General features: G+C 37.4%; 1 protein-coding gene and 1 long non-coding RNA gene across 2 annotated transcripts in view; one reads left to right on the top strand and one right to left on the bottom strand.

The window, feature by feature from the left end:
• Nucleotides 1–13023, bottom strand: part of LOC144665820 (uncharacterized) — a 100309-nt gene that overhangs the window by 25124 nt on the left and 62162 nt on the right. The window lies entirely within an intron of this gene.
• On the top strand, nucleotides 911–8694 carry LOC144665723 (uncharacterized). Its single transcript, XM_078527016.1, has 5 exons — nucleotides 911–1243; nucleotides 5050–5373; nucleotides 6405–6722; nucleotides 7114–7390; nucleotides 8505–8694. The coding sequence occupies exons 1-5, from the start codon at nucleotides 985–987 to the stop codon at nucleotides 8560–8562; spliced, it is 1236 nt and encodes a 411-aa protein (XP_078383142.1). The 5' UTR covers nucleotides 911–984; the 3' UTR covers nucleotides 8563–8694.

The following is a 13023-nucleotide window of genomic DNA, read 5'->3' as shown; positions in this document are numbered from 1 at the left end:
CATTTGTAAAGGCAATATCCGATAACTATCTGAAATCCTGCTTGAAGGTCGGTTGTGTTGACACTGTGTTGAAGGACTCATTTGATTGAAAGATAGCATGAGCTTTAAAAAGTAACGTCATTATTCATCATTTTGATTAAACAGACATAGATTTTAAAACACATAAAAATTAATATATTGATTAATTGTCGATTTTAGGTATAAGTTTCAGACCGTTGAACTTCTTACAACACGCACCCGTTCGTCGGTCCGTCATTTAAGGGACCTTACGAAGTGTTTAAAGACTGGATAGATAATGGCTGGCTCGCACTTGTAAAGAAAGCGTGGATACGTGCGCGAAGAATGGGTATCAATTCCATTTCTCTTTTGTTCGTTTGTTTGTGTTTTGGGCTTGAACTTTCTTTACTAATTTGTTCGTTGAAATTTTGGTAAAGCAAGGTACAATGTAAACAGATCGGTTACGTCCGCAATCTTGGTAAACAAAATGAAATGATCAGGCGTCCTGCAGGCGCGCTTGTGAGCCGTAGGTCACTGTGAATTCCCGCCATTACATTTTATTACGGGCCGGCGTGACACAAATGGTGCAATAACAAACTCTTGACATAATAAGAGGGTATCATTAGTCATAGAAAAATAAAAGGAAATAAAAAAAAGTTGTAAGAAAACGGGAAAAATGGACTATAAAGAGCACTGTTAGTTCCGCATGCTCGCTAGGAATCTAATGTAAACGCTCCATTACTAAAACATGAAAAACATGTAAGGTAACCAAATAATACAATTTGGTTGTATTATTTTTGCACAATTCCTCGTTATCCCGTCTCCTGAAGCTTATTATCGTAATGTAATATTGCGGGTTTGTTATTTATAGGACTATTTATACACGAGTCACGACCTGCTGAAATCAAACATCACGTACAGTGTTCGTGAGTTCAGCGAACTTCCCCTACTTTACATCTTCTCTCGCAATTTAAACATCGAATAGCAATGGATATCTGCGTAAAAGATTCGAAAATAGTATCCACAGAGAAATGTAGCGACAATCTTCACAAGGCTTCCTCCATTTTGTCTTTTGCTGCGATTCTGTTGACGATCGCGCTGTTCGTGAGAATGGAGACAGTGGTCCATGACACGAAAATGATGGATTCAAAATTCACGCTGCAAATTCAACAAATCAAAGATGCTTTGGAAGAACAAGAAGTTACTCATCAAGCTCGTGTGAAAGAGAACTTTGATATTGTCAGTGGTAAGTGATGTAGGAAGAAGGATTTGTTATAATGTTATTTCATAGACTTCCGTAGGATCCAAACGGGACCATTTGATAACCTTTGATAACAATGATCATTACAGGCATATAAACGTTCAAGAATTTACAGTCGACTCCCGATAACTCGAACCCTCGCTAACTCGAACCTCGCGCTAACTCGAACCAAAATCGATTTCCCCTGGATTTCCGTCATACATTTACTGTAATTTTACCCTCGCTAACTCGAACCCTCGATAACTCGAATCTCCCGCTAACTCGAACCAATTTTCGTTTCCCTTCAGGTCATTTTTCATATAATTTTACCCTCGATAACTCGAACCATGTCTGTCAATACCTGACAAGTCAAAACAAACAGTGTACTGTAGTCCAAAACGTTGGATTAATTTTGAAATAAAAACCTGCACGAGTCAGAGCCGTCCCCGAAAGACCCGAAACGCCCCTCAGAACACGAAATGTGCCACGCCGTTGACGTGCTACAGACGTTCAGTTTGTGGAGAATAATACCGATTCTTTTGAATCCAACCTTAGAAAACTTTGAAGGATTATTATCAGGACGAAGTAACTGACCATTTCTCGAAAAAGTAAATCGCATAAACTCTGCAGCAGTAGCCTAAAGTGTTGTTCTCTTTGAAACCTGCAACGTTCGCAGCTGATGCGCTTTGTTTTACGTTACGTTTCGTTCTGGTTTATACAGTGATTTAGAAATATATTGTTCCTTTTTCTTTTGGATTCTCTAAACTCTAATTAAATTTGTTTAAAATGTACACTGGTCTACACTATATGAATAGATAATCAGTAAACACTGTTTTTTCCTTATTTCCGGTCATTTGTTTTCAACTCTCAATAACTCGAACTCCCGATAACTCGAACCATTTTCAATTTCGCTTGAAGGTTCGAGTTATCGGGAGTCGACTGTATTTAGAATTTAAAAAGAATTTGTAGAAATTTAGTAAACGAAATAAACTGTCTCCTGGATGTATAAATGGCTATATTTAATTAGCTCGATCAGTTTGATCAATCTTTTCTGTAATATCCGATTTGTTCAACAATCAACTTCTCCCTTGCTCGGGCACCTCGACGTTACCAGTTCCTGCTACTATACAGATACAGCAACTGAATTGCTGACGAAAATCAGTTTATCGAAACAAGATGCTATTATTACTTACCGTACCCAAATTCGCAAGTAGCCAATCAGAAGCGCGGTCTACTGTCCTGATATCCTACGATATCAAGTCACTGACCTGATATGCCACCATATCACGGCCACTTTGAAGTAAAGTAGTGTTATTGTACGGTGAATTGAAAAGAGGTTTTACCGATAAAACAGAACTTCGTTATTTAAGTTTAGCGGTGTTTAGCGGTTGTAAAAAGAGAAAAACTTTCCCGCCAAAACTAAACTTGAGCGCGCTCGCTCGCGCGACATTTGCCGACGAGCACTGAGACATTCAGACTGATAAAATGGAGTCAGAATTTCCAAATTTTCGCTTAATTATGATTTTGAAAATTTAGAGAATGAAACTCTAAACAAAGGAGTGGAAAAAGGCAGAAGAGGAACTTGGTAAAAGTGTTGAAGACCAAGTCAACACAATTTGCAGTACGTACCTTGCAAGCATGACTTCAACAGAGCGATAAATATAACCGGATTTTTGCCTGAATTTGGGTACGGTAAATATAGATTACTTCATAGAAAGTGCGCCGTACGGATTTATATTCACGAGTTGCAAAACTTTGGGAAAACGAACGAGTGAGCGTAGCGAACGAGTGAGTTTTCCAAAGTTTTGCAACGAGTGAATAAAAATCCGTACAAAGCACTTTCTATGCTGTAATTTGTTTATTATATATATAACGAGAATTCAACCATTGAACACTTTACGTCGATTTTTCCAGTTTAAACCTTTGACATATACAACAGCTGCAGTTAACGGCGCGAGAAAACAAAGCTGCAAATGCACATAGCTTTACAAGCGAATTCGCTATTTCAATAATATACATGTAAAAAAGAAAAATTACTGGCGAAAAACTCTCCTAGACAAAAACTTTATTTAAATAAACACACTGCGTTACATTTACGCTAAAAACTTCGTAACGCATCGAGGAAACTTTGCCACAAGCGAATAAACTACTGGCGAATCAGCTGGCGAATTGTGAACAAATTGTGGCAACACAGCGAGTCGGTTAATTAAACAATAATTACCACGTAAATCCAGATTAAAAATGCAGTTTACTTAACCAAGACGATCCCAAAAGTGCCTGAATATTCTTAGAAAGTCCGCGGATGTGTTGTTAGTTCCGATGAAAGTCTTGTCTTCGCTTTCACTTATCGACACTTCGCCTTCGCCTGTCTTCACTTCGCCTTTGAAGAATGATTTTTATCACTGCTGTATTCTTTAGGTTTTGCTTTACGTGTTTCTGTTGGCTTGCATTTCCATTAAGTTCTTAAAAGGCAAACTTTTGTAAAGGAACAAAACGTGTAGCCATGTTTTCAAAACATAAATTGCCGTCAAGAGCAAACTTGCCGCTCGCTTTCTCAACCTCGTTGGAAACCATTGAATTCTCGCGCTGTGATTGGTTGAGTCGTACTACTCTAGATGCTGATTGGTTATATTTTTCACATGTGAAGAAAGCTGTACGCGAAGCTAATTGGACGTATCGCTTTTTTCACATGTGAAATATAGCAAATATAGAATTCTATTTGCAAGGTTTATTGCTTAAAATTCTCGCTATATATATATGATAAATACCTAATCGTACCTTTTTGGTACGCTTCGGCTGCATATCAGGCTCGTTTGGTCTCGCTATGGGTATTTTGGCTCGACCGCGTCTCGCCAAAATACGAACCATGGCTCGACCAAACTCACCTGATATGCCGCCGAAGCGTACCAAAAAGGTACGATTAGGTATAAATACAGTTTACATGTAACTGGAGTTGACCATACACTTCCAGCACAGATTAATTTCAGTTTCTCTTTCATGAATTCGATAAGATATTTATAGGTATTGGATAGTAGAATATACGAGATTATAAACGCAAGAAATCAACATGGAATCCATTCATTTTAAGGACAAGAAAAGTACTGAATTAGTACATGCTTATTCATCATTAATTCAATGCTTGTACTTTAAAGTTTAGGATGTCAATATTACATTTTCAGTACGTGACGTTGTCATTCAAGTCGAACTTGCACTAATTTCTTTCTAATTGCCATTTTAATTACGACTCTGAATTGTTCTCATCGTCCACTGAATCTTATCTTTTTGGCGTCCAAGATAAAAACCTTCAAAGCAATTCAGTGGACTATAATTACAGACGCTCAAGTCTTTTCTCGGAATGGAGACATGTCAAGACCATGCAGTGACCCGGCGTGTAGTTTGTTTCATGAAACTAAATATATAGCAGACCTTCACTGACCTTGAGCAAAACTTAGCAAATAAAACATGGAACACAGGAAATACATAACATGGTTTGCATATTTACATCTCAATTAAAAAACGATTAGTCATGATTAGTGGTGCATCAAGACATTTTCAACAAATTTGATTATCTTTGTTCTCCTAACGTGTCTGTTGAAATTGTATTGTTATGAATAAAACCCATAAAAATGAAAATATATGCTGTGGTTCAAGTTTACCATATACTGGTTCAATTTCAATTGGCGTTTTCCTTTGTTCTGGTGTCTGGTAATGTATGCTAATTAATATTAAACAAAGGAAAAAACCAAATTGTACCAAGGGTAAAATTGAACCATATATACGTTATACAGAATCACTTCTATATTTTCCCAAAGGCAAAGGGTATACCAGCAACATTGTCAGTCGCAGCTTAAAAACCAACCACAACGATTCTAAGCTAAGGGAAGTCGGCGATGGACTCAAGAGATACGTGAACTCGATTGTTGTGGAATCTTTAGAGTCTTACTGTCTCGCTCCAGGCAGAGTGTGTGTGGCAGGATCCCCCGGACCGAAAGGAATTCAAGGAAATCGCGGGAAACGAGGGTCCAAAGGAACCAAGGGAAAAAAAGGAACAAAGGGTATCATGGGAACACCAGGTGAACCCGGTAAACAAGGAATGAAGGGAGATCTTGGAACTCCTGGAATCAAGGGACAAAAAGGTAGAGATGTTTTACTAGGTTGAAATGTTTGATTTCAAAATATTATTGGTCAGGTAAAGATTGCATATGCATTTTTTCAATGCTAGGCTATTTTTTTGGGTTTACCTCTGTGTAAAAAAAACGTGAACTATTTCTTTGTTTTGGAGTTATAGGTGCTTTTCACTGTCACGCCGCGAAAAAGTAAATTCAAAACTATTGAGTCAAAAAATCAAGAATATTACAGGTTGTAGAAGACTACTAGATGAACTACTTGTCCAAGTCTCAGGTCTGTACGGTATTCCGTACTCGAGTTATCCGTCAAATGTATCACACAAATTTTGTTGGTGCCCATGTGGAAGGGCACCAACACTTCTGCTACAAAAAGCGGTCAATTCACCTTCATGAACAAGTAAACATTCACACAAACACTTTTTGTAAAAACTCAACTGTTCAGATCTAGATTGCCTATAATCACAGGATGAGGCGTTTTTTAGCATTCGTGACAGCCTTCTGGCGGCCATCTTTGATGTCGTGCGGTGTAAAAGTCCAAAATTGAAAATGCACTATGTTTAAAGATGGCGAATACTATCGAGCAAAAAACCTTCAACAAGATATATATTAAGGATGTCTATTAGCCTGCGAAGGATAAAAAATCAGTGGTCTTGGGATTCTGGATTTTAGAATTTTGATCAGGTCACGTCAAAACCAAAAATTATTTTCCTGTTCTATATTATTTTGATTCTCTTTGTTGTCTTGGTAGTATTTTGTTGTACGTCAATTGTGAATTTTTTATAGGTTCTTACCGGCCTAGAATGAGCCTTTTTCTTCTTCAAACAGAGTTAGACAACCAGAAAAAAATAAATTTTTTGTTTAGGTGCACCGTTTAAAGCTCAGTAATAAAATTAATGTTTGTTTGTTTCTTTAACTTTTTCCATGTTGATAAAATTTTATTTCTTGATAAATATTGTAAATTCTAAGCTCAGCCCTACTGTACACAATCTTGGGGGTAAGACAATCCTTTTTTTTTTGTTGTGTTGCTTTTTGTTCCCAAGGTGACGCAGGAGCTGCTGGACATCCGGGACCTAAAGGTGAACCAGGGAAGTCCATATCTGCTCCAGAGGTGATTGTATCTCCTGCCTCACTCACTGTCACTCAGAACCAGACCGCCTCGTTTTACTGCTCAGCTGATGGTTATCCACAGCCTAGTGTAGCCTGGAGTAAAATAAGTGGCGCAGGATTAGTAAATACGGACGGTCAAGACAATACGCTACAGATCAGGAGTGCTGGTTACAATGACTCGGGGAGTTACATTTGCACGGCTACAAACGTCTTGGGAAAAAGTAAGAAAGTGGTGAAACTTTTCGTGGAAGGTGAGATAGACATAAAAATAAAATTTATAAGTTTTTGCCTCGCACAAAAAGCTAGATGTTAATCGAGGCGGGTACAATAATATAAAACAATAAATAAGTATTAATATGCTGTGGTATTTGATAACGTAGTTCGTGAACAGAAATGAACACATTATAAGAAAGACGAAATCGTATTGACATATCCATGGTCTAAAATGGTTCATGTTGTGAAGGATGGCGAGTGGAGCAAGATATGCGTCTTGTTTCTTAAGGAGCAGATTTCAACACTGGATGATCCATGATGTAACAAACAACCAGCTTTGGATGTGGTCTCGTATACGTAAGAAGGCGTATACTACATGGTCGGAATATTGTTCAATGTTTTTTTTTTCTTTCTTTTATATTTTATCAGTTCCTCCACAGTTCATGGAGATTCCCAAGAGAGTTATAAAAGTAGCAGGGAATGCAATCGCCTCTGTTTCTTGTCGAGCGTTTGGTTTCCCTTCACCAACAATTGTTTGGTCAAGAGGACTTGTTTCGTTACCACAAGGTCGAACCACAGTAAAGAATGGCACAATAACAATCTCCAACTTTAGTCCTCAAGATGCAGGGCCTTATCAGTGCAAAGCCACCAACAAGCTGGGATCTATTAGTGTATTGACAACCTTAAATTATGTCCATGCAACCAGGTGAGTACCAGTGAAGATAGACAGGAACATTTTTGCGTCGTATTAGTAACTATAAATACGCAAGACCTCGGGTACGTGCGAGGATGTTAGTCGGGAAATATGAACAAAACTGCTATAAGAGATCAATCTGGGTGTGGCTTAAGCTTCATTTGACCTCTGGAGAGCCTACCATTTGTCAGAAGAAACCGATTAGGATGACCATTGAATAATGGTATGAATTTTTTTTAAAATCAGCAAATCAGCTTACCATTTGTTATTCGGTTTCTTGTTATTGTTTTCCGTTGATGGAAGACTGGAACTGGGAAAACAATGCAAATGGTAAGGGAAATTCCTGTTCGTTCATTCCAACCGGAATTGCAGGACAACCTCTGAAGGTTGCGCACTAGTTTCAATCAGAATTCTCTGAAAAGTAACCTTACAATTTACATTCCAACCGGAAAATTTCGGGTTTCGTGGATAAATGGTAAGCACCCATGAAAAACATTGTAAAACAGACAGACAAAAAATGCTATTGGTGGCTGGTAACCTCTTCCTCCCCCACCCACCCCTCCACGTTAGGTAAATATACGCCCCGTGCATAATTTCGGAATATTACGGTATATATCGCATCCGTAAACGGATGTTATAATTTTAAGATAACTGCTAGTATTTTACTTGATTTTCTAACCAGAAAACGACGGCGAGGTAAAGGAAAAAAACTTTCTTAATAGTTAAACAAGCAACTTAGCTGGAGAATAAAGTTTCATGGTCTCCGGCAAAGCTTGCTCGGCGTATCGTTAAGTACGAAGAAAGTTGTAAGGGTTTATTATCTTGTTATTAATACACAATATGGTCCGGTTTAGAGACCCCAATTTCTGAACTAAAGCTGTACTAAATTCAACTAATTATGGGCAAATAATATTCGACGTTTAATCTCGTTTATAGTTCAGCGATCTTTATGACTCATTTATCCGTGAGTAACGGATAATGTTACCCTTCGCTGAATTAAGTTCGCTTTAACTTGACAGCTATAGCTACTAAAGCCTTTACGCTAAGTCAAGGTCTCACTACTGGCCTGAGAAGTAACATGTTCAGATTGAGGTCAAGCCAAATAATTCTTTTCTATTCATTTCAGATTTGTGGAAGAGCTCCACCATAATAGCCGGCAATACATTTTATCAAAGTCACCTTGACAAATTCTTAACGCCCGCTGTTGGAAGTCACCCTCATTGGGTGCTACGCTGGCGCGCCTCCAGTCACGGCTGGGCTGCCAGTACCTTCCACAGCAGGTGTGATGGGAAACGTGACACGGTTACCATCATCAAAAAGGGACAGTACGTGTTTGGAGGATACACTGATATACCTTGGGGTAAATAGAATATTCCATGTCTGTATTTCATGACAAAGTAGACCTTTATTTGTAGTAGAATGAAAGTTTTTCCCACATCCAGCAACACCTAGTCAACTCCCCCAAAAGAAAATATTCCACACACATGGAAGCACGCCAAAACAACACCATTATGAGGGACGGTTTACATAAATTGGAAATACAAGTTGCATTAAAATTAATGCGAAGGAATCATGAAAAGGGGGGACCTTTAGAGCGGAGTACAAGTACAAGGCCAAGTGTGTGAACGACGTTTTGACTTAATGTTTGTACTTTCGATTAAATATCACGTTTGACGCCAATCTTTTTCCGATATATAGTCTTTTAGTATATACTAAAACAGTGGATTGCGTGTTTAGCGCGCGCTGATTGGCTACTCAAACTCCGAACATCCTTTGCTATTCACCTCCGAGAAACGTGCTTGGAAAATTGTAATCTTCGACAGAAATAAACTCAAAAATCATCCTTTCGGGCTATATTATCGCACTGTTTTAGTATATACTAAAATAACTATTCACCTCAGTGTCGGTGGCTAGTGGTGAATATTTAGTATATTTAATATCCACCACTAGCCACTTCCACTTCGGTAAATAGCTGTTGACTATTTAACTGTTTAGCAATAGTGAAGAGTAAGGGCTCTGGGAATTGTCGTCCTTGTATCGCTTGCTGCTATTAAAAGGTCCCAAATATTTCATAAAAAGAAGATGATATGAAATACTTGCGGGTACGTCATTTTAGAACTGTTGGTTCAAAGAAATGTGAATAAAACTTCGCGCGTTTAAAATAATAATAAAACTCCGCGCATGATGTTTTGTGACAATTATAACGTACTTTACAGTTTTCTTTTGGATACTGTGCTGAGTAAACTGGATTATTAAAAACCTGTGTTACTCAAAACATATATAATTATTACTAAGTATGAAATCAATATTATGTATGACGAGAACGTTCAATTGTTTAACATTGTCTTATGTGCTAAAAAAATTAAAACAAGACATCGCAAAAGAGAAACTTTGTGAAGTATCAGTTGCACGTGTTGGACGAAGTTTCGTAGAGATATATTTTCTTCCTTTATTTTTTTTTTACGAATGCTTGTTTTGAAACTATTCTCATTTTCACTTTCCTCTTTCCAGGTTCCAGTGGTGAATACAGTTATACGTCCAATGCGTTCATATTTTCTCTCCGCAACAAAGAAGGTCTAGCGCCATTTAAGACCATAGTGACAAACCCGAGACATGCAATTTACAGGGGCTCAGATCGTGGTCCAGCATTTGGTGGAGGACATGACATCAAAATTGCAAACAATGCAAACAGCAACACTAATTCATACACAAACTTTCCCTACTCCTACTCTGTACCAAGTGGAGTACATAGCAGTAAAACAATCCTGGCTGGGTCTTACCAGTTCACACCTGATGAGGTGGAGGTATTCTATCTTGGCTGAATCACGATTAAGGAGGCTCGATGTAGTTTAGTTAGCCGAAAGGGTGGTTGTTTTGAAAATTAAAATTATCTAGGAAGCCAATGTTCGATTTTTGCCAAAATACACCATAATGATCAAATATTACCAAATTTTAATTTTTTACCCGTCACTTAGTCACAAAGGTTACCATAGCAACGATTGACGTTTACTTTTGTTCTCAAACAAGCTTGATTTTCTCAAAATCTAGATTGACTCTTGGTGTTTATTTTTTGATATGTTGAAGTTTAGTAGATTGAATAACTGTTGACGAAATTTTAGAAAAATCTATAAGAGCGTTTTCAAGTAAATTAAGAATGAAAATTTCAGAAAAACACCGCTTTAATATAAAAAGGGGCTTTAAAATTGTTTCGTACTATTTTTGCACAGTTACTCTCACTGAAATATAAATACTTACACCATCAAAGACCATTAACTAAAAGCGAAAGACGTTTTGCTTTAATTTTTTTAAAATATATCGACTGCCGATTGTAAGAAATTATAAGAAAATACCAAAAACTTCATTCTTGATTTACTCTAAAACGCTCTTACAGATTTTCCTAAAATTTTGTGTACAGGTAGTCAATCTACTATACTTGAACATATCAAAATATGAATACCATGAGTCAATTTTGATTTCGAGAAAATCAAGCTTGTTTGAGAACAAAAGAAAATGTCAATGGTTGCTATGTTGTGACGAAGTGACCGGTAAAAAATTAAAATATGGTCATATTTGATCATTATGGCGTGTTTTGGCAAAAATCGAACATTGGCTTCCTTGATAATTTTAATTTTCAAAACAACCACCCTTCGGCTTAAAAAACTACATCGAGCCTCCTTAAATCGTGTCCCTGCCAAGCATCAACACTTCTAGGTATGAACTTAACCCCTTTCAGTGTTTCAGACCAAAAACCTGGAACTCTCATGATCAACACGATAAACTATAAAACTCGACCTACCATCAAATAATTTGTTAAATAAATAAGAAAAATCTTTCAACACCTGTGCCTGCCATAATTTTGTGCAGTACATATATATTGTTTCTAATTATGATTTGAATTACGTGTAAGTATTAGATGATAATAATTACAATGAAACCGATTTTTAATAAACCTGTGTTTATATTGCATTGTTACCCCGGCAAATTAACCGACTAAGCTAGAGGCCTTATAACATAAGATTAATTCTTTGTTTTACGAAGGTTACATTAGATAAATGTTTAATCTATTATTTGATTTACATTTAAGTGAATTTTATATTTATCATATTGGATCATGCAGTCCGTTATTGCTGTAGGAAGGCTAATTATTATAAGTGGACTCCTTTAACAGCAAGGCATGATTGGAATATAAGAAAATTAGGTCATTATATATAGCGCATTGATATTCAGTTATGTTTGTTCAAATAATAACCAAAAGGAAGGATCAGGTAGCTGCTCTCGCAAGGTCTCATATGAATGGCTCGCTGCCCTTCGAGAGAACAATAGAACAAACAACAGGAACAATGCCCCAAGTCCATTACACAATAGCAAAAGCGTGCATGTAGGACACGTTATTTTCTCGTTTGTTTATTTAAGACTGGAACTTGTAAGCCTGGTTTTCACTAGCGACGCAAGCACAAGCGCGATCACGCAAAAAGGACAAATTTTGATCCTTGTTCTTGTGCTTTAATTTCCGCAAGCACAAGCATCCAAATGCAATGCGCTTGTGCTTTTGCTTGATTTTAAGCCGTTTTCACGGAGAAGCAAAAGCTGTTATCCTTGCGGTTGTGCTTGCGTCGCTAGAGAAAACCAGGCTGTAGACCCGGCGCTTTTTTAAAACCCTGCGTTTATTAATCAAGTGGGTTTTCTTTTTCAAAAATATTTGTCAGCAGATTTTCTGTCATTAGCACAGAATGTAAAGCACAAGTTTTGAAAACAAAATGTTTGTAACTTCGTCTAAGGCTACAAACATTTCACAGATAATTCAATTCTCAGTAGAACTATGGTTATGGTACGTAAAACCGCCCTTAGTCGTCAAATATTGTAGTTCTTTTTCCTTAATAGGGCGCCATCAGTTTATATAAATCTTTTTTTTTTGTGGTTTATGAACCATGCACGTATATTTAGTGATCGTTGATGAGGGCCAATTTCTTATCGCCGGTCCTCTGATAAACGCCGATTAGCTATGATGGCGCCTAAACATGATTCCAATGAACATGTTACAGGGACATGTCGCAGCGACGAAATCACAAAGTGTTCACGCAAAATAAAATGTAGCTAGAACATGTTGCAGTGACACGTCAAATTGTGCTACAGTTTGATATGTCATCCCTGGTACATTTTCTTTAAATTTGGTAAGGGGAGGGGGGTTTGTGTCCCTGTAACATGTCCCGGCAATGTGTTCCTCTCTGTAAACTATCAATCCTTACGAACGTCAGAGTTAAACTTAGACGTAATCCTGGTCGATCGTAGCCGTTTTTTTGGGGGGGACTCGGCGTTTCCTCGAAAATAAGGGAAGCACCCCGCGAAGCGTTTGATTGTAAATTGGTAACACAATTTAATATTGTTTAACAGTATTATAAAAAAGGTAAGAATAATTAAATGTGCGCAAAATTTTGCGCATTTTTTAATTTTGTGATGCAAAGAACAAAAATGAAAGTGGATAACTGAATAGTTGAAGAATAAATTAAAATTTTGAAAGAGAATAATCGTTCATGAGCAACAACCATTGTTAGGACATGGTGTTAAGAGATGAGAAAACGCGAGAGTTGAACTCATCTGCCTGTTAATTAAGTGATAAGTATCTCTCACGTTCATGGAAACTTTGA

The sequence above is a fragment of the Oculina patagonica genome, chromosome 9 (assembly GCF_052425735.1).
Source record: "Oculina patagonica isolate OP01 chromosome 9, crgOcupat, whole genome shotgun sequence".
Taxonomy (NCBI): Eukaryota; Metazoa; Cnidaria; class Anthozoa; order Scleractinia; family Oculinidae; genus Oculina; species Oculina patagonica.
The sequence above is the reverse complement of the archived record's forward strand: the minus strand, read 5'-3'. Positions and strand labels throughout refer to the sequence as shown.

Coding starts and splice junctions, on each gene's coding strand:
- LOC144665723 (XM_078527016.1), top strand. CDS start 985: ATGGATATCTGCGTAAAAGATTCGAAAATAGTATCCACAGAGAAATGT. Junction 5,374..6,404: donor TGGAATCAAGGGACAAAAAG/GTAGAGATGTTT, acceptor TTTGTTCCCAAG/GTGACGCAGGAGCTGCTGGA. Junction 7,391..8,504: donor AATTATGTCCATGCAACCAG/GTGAGTACCAGT, acceptor TATTCATTTCAG/ATTTGTGGAAGAGCTCCACC.